At 36.1% G+C, this 15,884-nt stretch overlaps 1 protein-coding gene across 3 annotated transcripts in view; it reads left to right on the top strand.

Moving 5' to 3' along the window:
- The first annotated feature begins 248 nt into the window (after positions 1 to 248).
- sptlc3 (serine palmitoyltransferase, long chain base subunit 3) overlaps positions 249 to 15,884 on the top strand; it is a 32,770-nt gene continuing 17,134 nt past the window's right edge. For 2 of the 3 annotated variants that reach the window (XR_007828940.1, XM_051125906.1), the window contains exons 1-7: positions 251 to 840; positions 1,462 to 1,662; positions 3,330 to 3,484; positions 4,359 to 4,507; positions 9,474 to 9,598; positions 11,710 to 11,803; positions 15,512 to 15,617. Coding sequence is in view for 2 of the 3 variants with exons in the window: in XM_051125906.1 (XP_050981863.1) it covers positions 730 to 840; positions 1,462 to 1,662; positions 3,330 to 3,484; positions 4,359 to 4,507; positions 9,474 to 9,598; positions 11,710 to 11,803; positions 15,512 to 15,617 (941 nt within the window). In the remaining variant the exon portion in view is untranslated. Of the gene's footprint in view, positions 841 to 1,461; positions 1,663 to 3,329; positions 3,485 to 4,358; positions 4,508 to 9,473; positions 9,599 to 11,709; positions 11,804 to 15,511; positions 15,618 to 15,884 lie in introns of all 3 variants that reach the window. The other variant, XM_051125907.1, reaches the window with a different exon arrangement.

The following is a 15,884-nucleotide window of genomic DNA, read 5'->3' as shown; positions in this document are numbered from 1 at the left end:
TTACAGTTATTATAATGAAAAATCACATATTTAATGCATTGCAGCAGTTACAACAACAATGATAACATACTAAACATTTAACATTTGCAGTGCCTCTTTCTGAGGGGCCTCACTGATCGAGGACCCTGGCAGACAGACTGGGGCTTGGGCCATAATCCATCCTTTGTTAGTTATTCTTATAAAAAAAAAAAAAAAAAAAAAAAAAAAAAAAAATTGACACGGTTACAATTAAGGTTAATGTCACCTAACTAAAGTAAGTAATTTTCCATGCTGTTTGATAATATGCTGTATCATTGGCATGTTGCACCGCATGCATTTTTCAACAGGTTCTCTTTTACCACTGACAGCTCGGTTTTAATGGCTGCAGCAGTTTTACTTTTGGTTTTGCTTTTCGTTTATTATAAAATACGTTCTGACGCAGATTCCGAACGACTGTCGCAAAGTTTGAAAGTATCACCGTGTCTTCACTTCACACGCCTGGAGCTCTTCCATTATCACCAACGAAGCTGTCAAAGGCAGCGCCCAGTCGCGTCGCGTCGTTCCCCTGATGTCCGTGAACACTTCCTGGTCCAAAGTTGTGTGTACACAAATCAGATCAGTTGAGCATGAAGTAGGATGGTGAACTCACATCAAGGAAACATACTTCAACGGACATACACACTTCTCTAAACTGAGGGACAGAGAAGAGAAGTTCATTATCTCAATTCATTGTGTTGACGCTTCGCAAACATGATACAAACAAATGGACATCATTCATGCAACGGAACCCTAAAGTCTCATTCTGAACAGAAACAACAAGAAAGCAACAGTATGAAAAATGGATATCACAGAACTGAAAAGGTAAGCCAAATTGCATCACTTCTGCTCAAGGCGTCAAATTAAACGTGCTTACAAAATTAAAGTTTAAACGACAAGGCGTGAGTCTTAAAGCTGACTCGAAGTAGTTTTTACAGACAACGCTGTAATTTTTCAACAACATGTTCATGAATTTAACTTGGTATAGAGTTGAGCTCCGATTCATTTCAGCGAATCGGTTCGTTTAGGTGGTTCATTTTAATGAGTCATTTCTAAAGAACGAGTCACCAGTTCGTTAGTCATCACTTAAATATGCTTAAAGCCCATGCGCGATTTTGATAATGAAATAAATGTTTACGTTTATGAGTTGCATTAGTAACCATATGGTTTAACTGTAAAATTTGTGTTAGTAACCACAGGCAAAACAGTGGTTTGGCCTCTCTCTTAATTTAAACTGTCGTTTCTATAAAACAAACTATGGTGTTTGTCATAAAAAGATTTGGTTATGAAAGATGTGTCTTAAGCAAACTTAGGAATTACGTTTATTATTACATTATGTAAATTGAGGTATTTGGTTTATGAAGTGTATGCTTGAGATGTCATTTGCAATGCAATTTTAAATAATATTAACTTTTGGATTATAATGTTTTGTCAATTATATCTTAGGTGCAGAAAAATGGCAAGGGAGACGGTTTTCACCAACCTCGAGTTAGGGGTGAAGATTCATTTGAGGAGGCCCCCATGTACGTGGCTGTCCTAACATACATGGGTTATGGAATTGTCATCCTGTTTGGCTATTTTAGGGATTTTTTAAGAGCTGTTGGCTTAGAGAAGTGCCATCAGGCCCGGGAGAGAGAAGAGCAAAAGGTAGGGTTGTTCAACATGTAATTTTTTATTTTTTTTAAATGTGGTAACCGTCATGTGGAGAACAGTTAGTTTGTTCCAGTTTATCCTGTTCTTGTTTTCATACACACTGGGAAAACAAGATATATACTTTTAGCTTTACCTAAACCTTCCACTGGATTGGTGGAACTTTATTTTTATTTATTTTTATTATTATTATTATTATTATTATTATTATTATTTTTGGATCAGAATAACTTTCTGTGTGTCTAAATGGCAAGTGTTTAGAGAGTGGTATACTTAAAATTTGGAAATATTAACTGTAAAAAGTTGAGTATTCGTCAAGACAAATTTATTGTCGAACACAATAGTGTTTTCTTTCTTGTCACATAATTTACACACTGTTCACTACGGAAAATCTCCATGATATGTGTGAGGTGATGCCGGGGAGGTTAAAGACGCAATTAAACCCCAAAGGAGAGTGGGTTCATTATTTCTGCTCTCAGTCTGTCCGCTGAGAATGCCGCCTTCACAAAGATGCCTCTTTCATGCACATTTCCAACTAAAAACTGGTGGCATTACATCAGATGCGATTATTCAAAGGCATAAATTGAGTTTTTTGAAGTTTAGTTGGCAAGATTATGAAACGGTAAGCTTTCAGAGGGAGTTGCACCTTTAGCAAACTTAAATGGTAAAATTGTTACAGTGATATGAGTGAACACATTGTGGATTTCAGCTCTGTGCTTGCCATGTTTTCCACGATCAGTGAGAATCACTTCAGCCAAATTGGCAGTGTATAAATCTTCTAAGATAGCTCTAGTTTGTAAAGTACACAAACACAAATCAGTAATAAGTGAGTGCAACAGACTTTTTGGTGTAGGAATGCTGATCTATCACCATCTTTTCCCATTAATATCTGATGAAAATAAATATATGTACCGGAAAAGAACTGGTTTTACTTCAGCTTTGACTATGGCCTGTACACTTTATTGGCATTTAAGAGCCAATTTACATGTGTCCTTAAATGATCTCACAGCATCTCCCTTTTCCTGTTTAACAGGGGTTTCAGCATTGCCGTTTAAGCCACACGCCAGCAAAGCTTTAAACTGTGTACTGTGTGTATTTGTGTTAAATGAGAACAAAAAATGCAATGAGAATCGAGTGCAGTTTTTTGTTTAAGCTTTCTTGGCGTCTTAAGAGAATGCTTTGAAAGCGTGATCTGAAATGCTGGGCAAAGATCAGATACCTCCTCAGTGACCAGAAAAACTTATGAGTGGCATTTGAAAGCTTATGCAAAACTTGTAACAGTCAGGCGGCAATTTGTTGGGCCTTTGTTATTTTCTGCTGTCCAAACTGTCTCTATAACTAGGATTCTGAGCGGTTCAAAGTAAGTTTAATAAAGGCAGCACAATGAGGAGTCTGATTAGCCTCTCCCTTGTTCTTTGGCAGAGTTTACTTAAGGAAAAGATGTGGGTGAGTCTCTCAGGACTCTGATACTCACAGAGCGGATGGTTTTGAAACCTTCGCCTGGTTGTAACTACCCACATGCAAACAGTGTCTTGGGTCAGCAGTGCCTCTTTATTTTTTAATGAATAGAGCATATTGTGGAGCCGAAAGCACAAAATACTAATGTTGGGTTATATTAAAAGAGCTTATGGTCATTATGTTGTAACCAGTTTCTTGTGTTACAGGACTTTGTTCCACTTTACCAAGATTTTGAAAACTTTTACAAACGGAACCTGTACATGAGAGTCAGGGATAACTGGAACCGGCCTATATGCAGTTTACCCGGTCCGGCTTTTGACATCATGGAAAGGGTCTCAGATGATTACAACTGGTCTTTCAGGTAGGTCTATTCTTTCATTAAAACAAATAGTCATGAACCTGTTGAAAAGACCAGGGTGTGTTTTAGATGCCGAACCCCTGCAGGATGTTTGTTGCAAGGCTTCTTAACTAGCTTAACCGGCAAGTTGATCAACCAACTTTTTGGCCCAGCACAGTAATGGGAGAAATATTATATATTTTTTTCTTCCCCAAGAAAGAAATTAACACTTTTATACTTTTACTCTTCTATACTTTTACTTTTTTTGCATACTTTTATATTATGCACTACATTGAGATATATACAGTAGTCAGCGTTTGAAGTGGATCAAAACCTTTAATCGAAGTTGTACTAAAACCAAAACAATACCCATGTATATTATGCACATACATACATATGCAAATATATATATAGAAATAAATTGCACTTTAAAATATAATTAAAAAAGCATGTTTTTTCCAATTGTAAAAAAAATTCCAAATATTAATACTTTTTACAGTTTTTCGATCAGATAAATGCAGCCTTGATGAGCATAAGAAACTTATTTCAAGAACATTGAAAAAAACTGATCCCAAACCTTTGAATGGTAATGTATATGAATTAATATTAAAGTATCAATTAATCAGGGGAAGATTAATATTTAATAAACTGCACCAGTTATATGATAATGGCTCATTTTTCCCATTTTGTGCTGTAATGTGCTGTAAATTCATGTTTTTCTTTGTTTTCTTTTATCGGCCGCACTTATTCACACTAACTGCTGTTTTGTAATACCCATAGTTCTCCTATGTTATACCTATTGATTTCAGTTACAGACTGGAACAAGAAAGATCTATATACATGCTAGTCAACAAAAATCAATATCAACAACTTGCTTGGTGTGTTACTTCTCTGACAGGTTAACAGGGAAAACCATTGAGAATGTCATAAACATGGGCTCCTACAACTATCTGGGTTTTGCTGAAAACAATGTTGACTTCCTGAAAACCGTAGCAGAGGAGACCAGAGACTACGGGGTTGGCGTCTGCAGCTCAAGACAGGAACTAGGTATGTGTGTGGTTACACCACAATCGAAACCTACCTACAATCACAGAAACAGGTCACCCATTGCATCCAACATTGTTGTGTAAGAACATAGTAGGTTGTTGAACAACTTTTTTGGTTTAGTTAATGCCATCATTAAGTCGTCAAAAGCTTTTTTTCTCCACTTGTGATCAGACCTGCTTTGAGCAGCGTTCATAGAATTCCTTCTTCACAAATAGTGTGGCAGGTTTTTTCTGGATGATTTATTAAAAGCCCAACCTGTTTTTGAATTTGCAGAATAAGTTGATGATTGACTGAATTGTTTCATGGCTCTCTCTACAGGTTTATTACAAGTGTTGCGATTAGTCAAAAGACCCATAATGATCTTCCAATTTCTATGCTGAAATATGTTTATTTTAGGTTAAAATCTGGCTTGTTTGCACTAAGGCTAAAGGTGAAATGGTTATCTGGGTGCATGTCATTTTTTTTTAAAGCACTCATGCTAAGGTTCCCACAGTGATAGAAAACCAAGTTTCTGATTTCCAGGCTTGGAAAAGTCTGTAGTGAATATATATGTATTTTTCCTTTATTCATGCTAAAAATGCTGAAAAATGAAAGTAATCACAAAGAACTTCTATGGAAATTCATTGGTAAAATGGTGTGAAAAACCTTGATGGTGGCTTAGAGATTAGACCTGTTCAGGCACAGTTGTAAGTACTTTGGTGTGACGGATGTTCTGGGATCTGGTTATTCTAGTTTGTTGCATTTGTGACATTTTTCAGCTGCTTGAAGACTGTACCTGTTCTGACATCCGCAAGGCCGTAAAACATCACGTGAGCACAGTCAGGTCATGTACACATGACAGTAATGCTGGAAATATTTCCCCACTGTTTTATCTCACTTAGTTATTACTTTTCTGTCTCCTCCTCTCGCATGCACACTTACAATTACACAGTAAATACACACCCTTCTTAATGATCTGATTGCTTCACAATATATCAGATCATTTTCGTAGTGAAGTAGGTCATCTGAGATCTTTTATCTGTGGTGCCATGCAGTGACTGTGGTGAATCCAAGCCAAATACCACATCAGAAAGAGGCACAAAAAGAACATGTGATCATGAGGCATGGGAGTATTAGTGTGTAAAGTCTTTTTTGTATCATTCATTATTCATTTGAGGGATTCATTTATTTTTTTTTACATCTCTCAGAGGTTGTCGTTACTTTCGGATATATTTCTCCAGGCCTTGTGTAAAATGAGCAATAACAACTAACCCCATGACTCCTTATTAAATGCAGTTTCTAATTAGATGCCTGTGTATGTATGTGCGTATTAGGGATGGGCATTTTAAAATCATTTTGTAGAACTCAAACAAAAAAAATGACAACAAAAAAAAAGAAAATTCTTTATTTTATTCACAGGCATTACATCACCAGTGTTTAAAGCTATAGATATAAACTACTATCTTTTTAAAATGCAAATATATGTAAAATATTATATAAAACATAACATATTTGTTTATAAATATAAAATGTTTTTTTCTTAAATCATGATATATAAATGTATCTTGCTTTACTAATTGGAGATTTAGAGGTTACATTAGATTACTGTTTTACAGAAAACCCATGTGATTTTGGGTAATAGGTTTTTAACTATAACATTGCGGTCACAGTTGACAGCACATTTTTGTTCTCACTGCAAGATCAATAAGGTCTGTGTTTGTTTTTGGTAACAGGTTTTAAGACTAAAGCATCAATCATTTACAGAATATCTGCTGTAGGAGTGGCGTCAGGTTTTATTATAATGTGTGTGTGTTTTCAGTTCCCTTGGACTATTTAAATGTACAGAGTTAAGATTTTATAGGTTTAACATTGCTACAGTTGTCAAACACTAATATAAAGAAGCACGTGGCACTCAAGTATGGAGAAGTTGACGGCATAATGGGCCATTTAAGTGTCACATTTATTGTAACTAGAGCTAAATGTTTTACCATGGTTATGTAGCCGTTGTACAACCAGTGGGTGGCAAGTTTTGTTTACTACACTAGTTTCCTATGAGACAAAAGTTGTTTTCCTCTAGAGGATCTCAAGTGGCTTATAAACCAGAATCTTTGAGCTACGTCCAGATTTCTGTCTGAGATTTGTTTTTGTTATTGGAGATATTAAAAAAGCATTTGTATTTGCAGTGGGAGTCTATGGATGGCTTAAAAACAAAAATGTGAAGCTTTAAATGCAATGTTAATTGTTTCATATGAAAATGTGTCTGCCATTTAAGCTGCAAAGTTGTGTAAATCATAGTTTTAGGTTTGGGACTACTTTCTATGTTTTTTGTACCTTGACCATGATAGGACCCTTGCTGTCTATGGAGGGTCAGAAAGCTTTCGGATTTCATCTTAATTTTAGTGCTGTCAAACGATTAATCGCATACAAAATAAAAATGCATGTGGGTGTAGTGTGTAGATTTATTATGTGTATATAAATACACATACAGTATATATTTTGATAATATTTACATGTATTTACATATATTTAATATTAAATACATAAATATTAAATAAATTAAAAAATATATACAAGTATATTTAATATATAAACATACAATATTTTTCTTAAATATATCCATGCAAGTGTGTGTATTTATATATATACATAATAAATATACACAGTACACACACATGTATTATATAAGCAGAAACTTTACTTTTTTTATTTGTGTGTTCCAAGAAGAACAAAGGTCTTACAGGTTTGGAATGACATGAGGGTGAGTAATTAATGACAGAACTTTCATTTTTGGGTGAACTAACCCTTTAGAAGGTCTGTGTTATAGTGCAGTATGTTAAATAGTATGTTAGTATTTAAATGTAGGTATTTTGATGTTTATTCCTGGCACTTGTCTCACTTTCACTGTAAGTATTACTGTAAACAATCTGTGGTAATCTGTGGTCACAGATGATGTTGTTTGGACTTAATTTGTATTTAACCCTAAATGTACCTTTAACTTATCATTACAGTTTTCAAAGCTCTTCCCATTCATTTAAATTCAATTAGGTTAAGATGCTTTGAGAACTTGCTGTTTTATGGGCAGTTTTTTCTTGTGGATACACTCCCAGGTGAATGAGCTCTTCATGGGTCCGCTTTCATTTCTCACTTCATTAGACTACTACAATACCCTGGTTAGAAGTCAAGACCCTTATGGGTTTCCTCTGTAGAGAGAGCTTCTCAGTTAGCACATTGAAGTGCAGTGTGTAGCCACCCGGCCCTGATTCAGGTTTAATCAAACAGATCACGCTTCAGCTGCTGCTGTGAGAGGGAATGATCGGAGGTCAGGAGTAATCAATGGTGTTTTAGAGTACAAAGCTCTCTATAGGAATCATGTGAAAGGAGAGGCGTTTTCTCACGGACTAACACTGGGTGTACATCCACTTGTAACTGCTGTCTTTTCGGTGGGAAATATATCTTTAGCCAGAATCTCTTGCTTAAAGCTGTTAAACATTTAGCATTATGGTCTTTTACCGCTTTGATGGGAAAGAGTGGATCATGGGATCAGGAAATGATGCCCACATAACCACCAAGGATGAGCATGCACATTAACATGGCTACAACTACATTGTGTTTGTTAAATATGTTAACTTATATAGGCATATATGTGTGTTTAGAAACTGTGCATGATTTAGATTTGAATTAGTACTATCATTAACTTTCTGGAATTCTAGAATTTTAATGAATTTAAATTAAGACAGCAAATAGGATGCAGAACTAATTTGAATAGTTCACCCAAAAATCACCCTCATTTACTCAATTTACTCACCATCATGTTGTTCCAAAGCTGTATGACTTACATTCTTCTGTGGAACTTAACTATTTGGCTACCAGAATTCTTCAAAATATCTTTTTTTGTATTCTGCAAAAGAAATATAGTCTTAACGATGTCATCATAAAGATCATGGTGATTTATTTTTTAGGTGAGTCAGCTTCTAAATTCAGATTTTTTTTCTCAACAGTAGTGTTTGGAGGTGATAACTTCTGACTTTAGGGCCTTCATTTGAGTCTTCAAAAGATAATCATTTTACAATCATAATAAAAAAACAATGTAAAGATTTATGGCACATATCTACAGCCATTCTATGTTTAACCTGTAAGGCACATTGGATCACATTTTATCTCAGAGTATCAGTTGTTCTGTTTGTTTTTGACTTCATGGCATTTATGTACCAACATTATGGCAGTATTATATGTCTGCAGTTATGTCTTTAGTCTCCGAAGGCACCTACTGAGTGATAACCTTTCACCTCAAATGTTCTGACAGATCTCATTTGTTTCCTTCATGCTGACCTTGTCTGAGCCTTTAAAACTAGAAAAGCTGAAGCAGACATGCAGAAAAATCTAATTTTCTCCAAAGCTGTTAGAACACCTAATCTGACTGAGAAAGACTGTGGTCTAATGAATTCCTAAAGTGTATTTCTGTGCTTTCTGTCAACAGTAGTGAGGCTTTTTTTCTTTTCTTCTGTGGTCCTCGTAGCATTAAGCTCAGCTATAGATTTTCCTAACAAAGGTTTTTTTAGTGTCTGTGTAAAGTAAGTAAAATCAAGGTAAAATAAATGAGAGCAGAGAGGGCTACTGTTGATCTTTTGTCAGAATGTTTCTAACTCTTCTTCACTGTCCTGAATGGCTTCTTTTGTGGATGTGAAGAGTAGTGGCCTTGGATTGTATTTGTTCAAAAGCCTCTTCAAGGTATTGACAATCTCAAGAGCGGATTCATTCTCTCACTTTTTCTCACAAATCACTTTCATCTCGAAGAAAGCAGTCAGCATGTGTGTTCTTGACATGTTGAGCGGTGGCGCTCATGTAGGCAACACAGCTTCAGACCGGTGACATTTCCTGCTTCCATTTCTTATGTAATAAAAAGAGCCAAACGTCAACAGGGAGACTCTTGTAAAGTCATTTTGATAAAGGTATCAGCTTAATAATACATTTCTTTATCTTTTTATAGGCAACTTAAGCATCCATGAGAAACTGGAGCGACTTGTGGCGGAGTTCTTGGGAGTGGAGTCTGCCATGGCGTTTGGAATGGGTTTCGCCACCAATTCCATGAACATTCCAGCCCTAGTTGGGAAGGTCAGCGTTTAATAATTAAATTTTCATTGGTGCCTCTTTATTTTTTACATCCATCTTAAATCACTCAGTTGAAGTGAGCTTACAAGTGTGGTATTAATCTATTATCTCTGAGGCGCCTGATATTAATTGCTACTATAAACAGTTTTTCATGCACCACGGAATAATCCAATGAACCAGCACACTAAACAAACCCTTGTTAAAAATAATGCTCAATCAGATAAGCAAGCACAGTTAGAACTGACACTGTTTATTTAGGTTGTCTCTTTAGGGTTTGTTTATGCTGGGCCCAGTGATGTGGTCGGTCATAACCAGCTCAGATTAGAAGACCTCAGGATCTGGTTGAGATCCAGAAGGCTAGGGGACTGTCTTGAGGTGCCAGAAAACCGCAAATGGTTGAACTGCATTCAGGGGGGTGTTTTTCCTCAAGCAAAGTCTTCATGATTTTGCAGCCTCAAGAGAATTGGTTAAGCGGTGGTGTCCAATAGCTTGTGCCTTCTGGAGGAGGTGTCAGTTCAAGACCTCTCAAGGTGAAGTGGAGATGACAGCAATAATTGTTAAAACAGGCCAAGCTCTGCAGCCATTGAGACTTCATCATCCAGTTCACATCAGAAGAACCAAACGTTGAAGGGACGGTTCACCCAAAAATAAATATTCTGTCATTAGTTACTCACCGTCATGTCGTTTCAAACCTGTAAGACTTTTTGATGAAATTCAAGAGCTTTTTGACTCTGCATAGACAGCAACGCAACTACCACGTTCAAGGCCAAGAAAGGTAGTAAGGACATTAATAAAATCCATGTGACATCAGTAGGGCTGCCCCCTAATAGTTGACTAACCATTAGTCGACAAGAAGATGCTTGGTCAACCAAAATTTTATTAGTTGCTTTGTCACAAAAAAAAAAAAAATCAAAAATCCACAGGAAGTGGTGAAGTCATGCAGTCCGTGATGGACAGATCGTTAGCGGCTGGTACTGTATGTGGTATTATAGTACATTGGGCAGGATATCCAAACGCTCACCTATCATTCATCAACCTAAAATATGGCTTTTCATATGAAAGGTGAAATCTTTTGAATTCTTTAAAGACTATACATTTATTTGTGTGAACTCAGAATAGCAACGAAACGTTGTGCTTTTGTAAAATAAAGCAAACAGGATGCATTTTCTGGGTATCTCGGTCTCTGTGAACTTAAGTGCAAAATTTTGACAGACATGTAAAAATATCTGTGGAGAGTGAAATGTCTACCTTTAAATGAATCAATTAAAATAGAAACCAAATATTCTCAGATTATGTAATCCGCATGAAACATGCATACAGGCGCATCACTACTGCGGAGATGTCAAGTCGCCGACTTCATCTCTTAAGCCGAAAACAAAGAAAACACTATAGTTTATCAATACATTAATAAAACGTTAATGCAGCCTCCTTATTGTTGCAAGCTATGTATTAGGCTATGTAAGTAATTAAAGGCTCATTATTATGATTTATATGGTTTATTAATAAACATGCGACTAATACTAGTCGACCAGAAAAATCTTTAGTTGAGCACAGCCTTAGACATCAGTGGTTCAACTTGAATTTTATGAAGCTACGAGAATACTCTGTGTGTGCAAAGAAAACAAAAAAATAACTTTATTTAACAATTTCCTTTCTTCCCTGTCAGAGGAACAACTGACACGGAAAAGAATAGAGTGTTCAATAAAGTCACTCTTTTTTTTTTCTTTGCACACAAAAAGTATTCACATAGCTTTATAAAATTAAAGTTGAACCACTAATGTCAATGCACTGTTTTTTCGATGTCATTACTATCTCTCTGGACCTTGAACGTGTCAGTTGCATGCTGTCTATGCAGGGTCAGAAAGCTCAGATTTCATCAAAAATATCTTAATTTGTGTTCCAAAGATGAACAAAGGTCTTATAGGTTTGGAACGACATGTATTGTAGTATGACATTTAGTATGACTTTTTCTGTAAACTGTGTTTTAAAGCATGCTATATGAATAATGCTTGATTTTGAGATTATTCTGAATGGACATTATTCCACACATGTTATTGATGGATTTCTGCTTCATACTTTGTTCAGAGCCATGCAGTAACAATGTCTGTTTCCAGGGTTGCCTGATTCTGAGCGATGAGCTAAATCACACATCCCTCATCCTGGGAGCCAGGTTGTCGGGGGCAACCATTCGAGTCTTCAAACACAACAGTGAGTACATATTCAAAATGTTATGTATTTATGTACACCGGGTCACGGTGTGTTCAGCTATCCACGCAGCTGCTCAAGGTACAGCATTTGCAAATGCTGAGGTCATCGTCTTCACAGTTTGTGGTGGTTAGCAAACCAAATTTAAGCATTAGACTGCAGCATCTAAAGCTGTGCTTTAGGGAATCCATAGTGGTTAATGGTATTCTTGTGTAGTTACGGGAAAACTAGTGTGCGTCCTTCTCCAGAGGATGGATGAGAATACATGATGCATGAACAACAAAAGCTTGAATGTACTCTGATTATTGTGGGTCCACAGGAGCCATGTGCCACTGTCTGACCTGAAAATGGTCTTGATTAAAGAGAAAGAGGAGTTTGGCAAACCTACTTCATTACACTTGGCTGCCTTGTTTAAATTCTATGAAACAAACTTGATTAGCTGGTTCAGGTATGTTTAATTATGGTGCAAACTAACGTCATGTTTAGCTTCCTCAGAAAATAAAAAAGAATGCTGTGTGAATCAACTTGGAACCTGTACAGAGATATCCTCACATCTGATTTAATCAGGATCCGGGTACATGATGTAACATAATTGGATATGATGAGTTTAATGATAAACATTTACTTTGAAGGAAATAAAACGCATCAATGAGTCAGAGTTCATTACATGATAATCCAACCTGTTTAGCAAGCATTTGCAGAAAAAGAGGTGTAAAATACGGTAAATGTTCCCCTCTGTTAATACCTGTAAGCCTCCAGAATAAATGTTGGCATATCAAAGTTTAATCAACCACATTTTGGTTGTTAGAACATGTTTGTTGACAAATACCTACCACGCAACGGTAGCGCTGCCATTTCAATTTTTTATTTGTCTAACAAAGATTTCGCATGGTCGAAAATCTCACAGTGAACTTGAAATGGAAGAAAGCATTAAAAAAAAGATATCAAAAAGCAGATCTGAGGATGATTTATCTCAATTTTGCTGAATGATTGCTCATTCAAAAAGCAAATTAGAATGCAAACAGACTAAATTTGTTCAAATGCCCTGAATGTGTTTGGGAATATTTAGGCCTTTGTTTTAGCTTTCTTAGTTTATCAATTATAAAAGGACTTGCTGGAAGACTTATTTTCACAGGGGAATGATTGTAGCTGTAAATATGGCACACCAAAAACAAAAAAAAATGTTTGTAGTTTCATTTTTTGCATGTCATTGTTTTGAATAATGATCACTGATGTTTTGTATATGTCAATGAGACAAATTTAGAAATGTGTTGGTGGATTTTCCCTGCACACTGGATGAGTTTTTGTATTGCAGACAAAAATATTCTGACTCAAAGTCTGTCACCAAGCTTCAAATACTGTCATCATTATCTTGAATGAACTAGTGACAACGTAAACAAACATCTAGCCAAACTTAGTTTGCCATTTATGTCCACATACAGTTTACTTGTCATTGTTTTTGTATAGATGTTCTTGGCCTGAAACCTTTGGTGGATCCGTTTAGGTGAGTGTAGTATTTCAGGGCAGCATGAATAGAGAAAGCAGGCCGCGTCCACATTGGCCTTCACTGGCCTAAATACGTCCACCTGCTTGAAATGAGGCCACTTTAATGAGAGACTATATGGAACATTCTTTTCTTTGGGCTTTTTGTCACTTTTTAGTCATAGAGACAGTAGAGAAGGCAGTTAATAGGGTAAAAGAGGAGGAATGGGATCACATGCCAGAATCAAACCTGCATTGGCTTTCAAAATTGTTAATTTTATAGTTCAACTCTGCCATCTGTTGGCCAGTTTGTAGTGTTGCCGTGTCCTGTTATTGTAAGCGACTTCAGGCTAGTTGCCCGGGTGAGGTGTTGGTTTTGGGGATTGTTTACAGAACACATTCACACATTTGGACTTATATAATCAAATATCTCAGTGTGCTGTTAGAGCTCAGTTTTACTTTAACATCACTATTAATCACTGTAATTTCGTTTGTTTCTGGATTTCCTTGCCCTTCCTCTAGGATGCAATTATTGGAAATGTTTTTTGCAGTAAAATGTAATTTAGCCTTGGTTAATGTTTGTTTTATGTCAGTTAATGCTATAATGAATCAGATCATTGAATTCAAGCCATTCTCCTTGATCCACATAACCCTCACACTCATAGATGCACAAACTTATTAGGCTTATTTTCTTGAGGTAGGTCATTTATTTTGGGTTTATTTTAACAGACCATGTCTTTTTCTAGCAAGGTCTGACAACACTGCCAGATTGTGTCTCAGTAATCTGACACATTCAATTCAGGTCTCTCAATTCATGCAGACTCTTCTGAGTTGATGAGATGTGCATTGCTGGGGCGTCTCTACAGAAGGAGGGTTGAGAATCATTGTTCTGTACAGTTGAGATCAAAATTAGACCACAAATGGGTCAAAAGTTTACATCCCCTAGATTTTTAATAGTTTTCTAACCTGAGTGATCCACAGCTGTGTTTTTTTTTTTTTTTTTTTTTTTTTTTTTTTTGTTTAGTGATAGTTGTTCACAAGTATCTTCTTTGTCCTGAACAGTTAAACTGCCTGCTGTTCCTCAGAAAAATCCTTCAGGTCCCACAAATTCTTTGGTTTTCCAGGATGTTTGTGTATTTGAACCCTTTCCAGCAATGACTGTATGATTTTGAGATCCATCTTTTTACACTGAGGACAACTGAGGGACTCATATGCAACTATTACAGAAGGTTCAAATGCTCACTGATGCTCCAGAAGGAAACATGATGCATTAAGAGCTGGGGGGTGAAACTTTTTGAATTTAAGATATCAGGGTAAATTTAACTTTTGTCTTTTGTGAAACATGTAACTGTCTTCTGTAGCTTCTGAAGGGCAGTACTAAATGAAAAAATATAAATGTTTAGACAAAATAAAAGAAATGTACACATCTTTATTCTATTCAAAAGTTAACACCCCCGACTCTTAATGCATGGTTTTTCCTTCTGGAGCATCAGTGAGCGTTTTAACCTTCTGTAATAGTTGCATATGAGTCTCTCAGTTGTCCTCAGTGTGAAAAGATGGATCTCAAAATCATACAGTCATTGTTGTCAAACACTTTTCAAAAATGCTAGAAAACCAAAGGATTTGTGGGACCTAGAGGATTTTTCTAAAAAAAAAAGACAGGCAGTTTAACTGTTAAGGACAAACAACGGAGTCAAGAGCACCTGTCACTAAACAAACACGGCTGTGGATCATTTAGGGTAACAACAGTATTAAGAATCAAGGGGATGTAAATTATGAACCGGGTCATTTTTATAAATTCATCTATTATTTTCTCTTGTGGCAAATAACTAAACATCTTTTATGTGAAATATCTTATTCAGGTCAGTACTAAATAAACAATAACATGCATTTTATATGATCCCTCTTATTTTGGTAAAATAATTAACATTTTTAATAATTCCGAAAGGGGGATGTAAACTTTTGACCTCAACTGTACATCCAAGAACAAAACTTGTTGGCCACATACAGAAGCATCATCTAGAAACATGTTCATTTGCTCATGTTTATAATTTGTAAAGGAGCTTAGTGATGTAATATTACAGCCGTATATATTCCTGAAGATGCTTTTGTTAAACCAAGTTTAACGAAGAACAACCACTCTGTTTTTATAAGTGTTATTTTTCCTATTTTGCTTTAGGAAGACCTAAAAATGTAATAATATTTTGCCTGTTCTGTGTTTGGTTATAGACATGCAGAGTCTAGAAAAGATGCTCAAGGAGGCGATTTGCTCTGGTCAACCTCGTACCCATCGTGCCTGGAAGAAGATCCTCATCATGGTCGAGGGCATTTACAGGTCAGAACGTTTGTGAATATTTACAGTTCTCTTCACTCCAGCCTTAAAGAGATAGTTCACCAAGAAAAGAAAATTCTGTCATTAATTACTCACCCTCATGTCATTCCAAACTTGTAAGACCTTTGTTCATCTTGGCAAAGCAAATTAACATTTTTGATGAAATCCAAGAGCTTTCTGACCCTACACAGAGAGCAATGCAACTGAAACATTCCCAAGCCCAGAATGGTAGCAAGGACATCGATAAAATAGTCAGTTGCATTGCTGCCT

Source organism: Labeo rohita, chromosome 13 (genome assembly GCF_022985175.1).
Source record: "Labeo rohita strain BAU-BD-2019 chromosome 13, IGBB_LRoh.1.0, whole genome shotgun sequence".
NCBI lineage: Eukaryota > Metazoa > Chordata > Actinopteri > Cypriniformes > Cyprinidae > Labeo > Labeo rohita.
The sequence above is the reverse complement of the archived record's forward strand: the minus strand, read 5'-3'. Positions and strand labels throughout refer to the sequence as shown.